Below are 1,160 nucleotides of genomic sequence, written 5' to 3' on the forward strand. Positions count from 1 at the left end.
TTGGGGCTCCATGCAAGATCTCACCTCATGGAGTTTCAGCGTTAATGAGAACGGTGAGGAAACGGCTCAGAACTACGTGTGAGGATCTTGTCAATGACCTCAAGGCAGCTGGGACTAAAGCCACCAAGAAAACAATTTTGAGACCAAATCGGTGCTCTTTGGCATCTCCATGTTTTAGAGATGGATGAATGCCGACTATGACCCCAAGAACACCATCACCATCATCAAACACAGAGGTGGAAACATTAAGCTTTGGGGTTGTTTTTCTGCTAAGTGGACAGGACAAGTTCACCGCATCAAGAGAACCTCTGTCCCTCAGCCAGGGCATTGAAAATGGGTCATGGATGAATATTGCAACATGACGACGACCCAGAACACACGGCCAAGGCAACGAAGGAGCGGCTCGAGAAGAAGCACGTTAAGGTCCTGAAGTGGTCTAGAAGGTCCCCAGACTAATTCCATGGAAAATCTGTGGAAGGAGCTGAAGGTACGAGCTTCCGACGTCAACCTCAAAGACTTGGACAGGATCTGCAAGGAAGAGTGGGACAAAATCTCTTCTGAGATTATATTTTGCCATCAAGTAGGAAGTCATGTTGGCGAAGGGGTCGAATACTTATGTCACTCACTGTAGCAATAATCTCTGGAATGGGGAGAAGATTGAAGGACTGTGTTTCACCAGGTCTGTGAACAACTTGGGGACGTTGTTTGTTTGAACCTACGGAAAGGTGATTCGTTTTATTTTATTTGTCTCCTTGAGAGTGAAGAAGCCATTTGAGGTTTTTCGTGCTATGTAAGCCTACAACGTGTGTTTTAGTGTGTGTGTGTGTGTGTGTGTGTGTGTGTTGGTAGGTACATTTACAGTGTGTTTCCTCTACTTCCTGTCCAGGTCTGTACGAGCTGCTGTCACTGTTACCGTCTCAGCTCCAGATGTATGTAAAGAGTTCAGACGATCGCTCGTTTCTCCACACCATGTTCAGCTCCCGGAGCCTGCACTCGCTCGTCAAGGTGAGGGGTGTGTGTGTGTGTGTGTGTGTGTGTGTGTGTGTGTGTGTGTGTGTGAGAATAGTAAAATAAGGATAGAATATTGATCTTGTGATAAATTCAGTTACAGTCTTTGAGATTAAATAATGTAAAGGGATTATTTAAAAGTAAAATAATGT

General features: G+C 45.1%; 1 protein-coding gene across 1 annotated transcript in view; it reads left to right on the forward strand.

Annotated features, from left to right (window-relative positions):
* The first annotated feature begins 859 nt into the window (after positions 1-859).
* The window catches only part of mpp7a (MAGUK p55 scaffold protein 7a), a 67,606-nt gene continuing 67,305 nt past the window's right edge, over positions 860-1,160 (forward strand). Inside the window, exon 1 of the mRNA XM_047817431.1 lies at positions 860-1,005. Within this exon, the coding sequence (XP_047673387.1) occupies positions 928-1,005 (78 nt within the window). The 5' untranslated portion in view covers positions 860-927. The remainder of the gene's footprint in view (positions 1,006-1,160) is intronic.

The sequence above is a fragment of the Tachysurus fulvidraco genome, chromosome 8 (genome assembly GCF_022655615.1).
Source record: "Tachysurus fulvidraco isolate hzauxx_2018 chromosome 8, HZAU_PFXX_2.0, whole genome shotgun sequence".
In the NCBI taxonomy this organism is placed as follows: domain Eukaryota; kingdom Metazoa; phylum Chordata; class Actinopteri; order Siluriformes; family Bagridae; genus Tachysurus; species Tachysurus fulvidraco.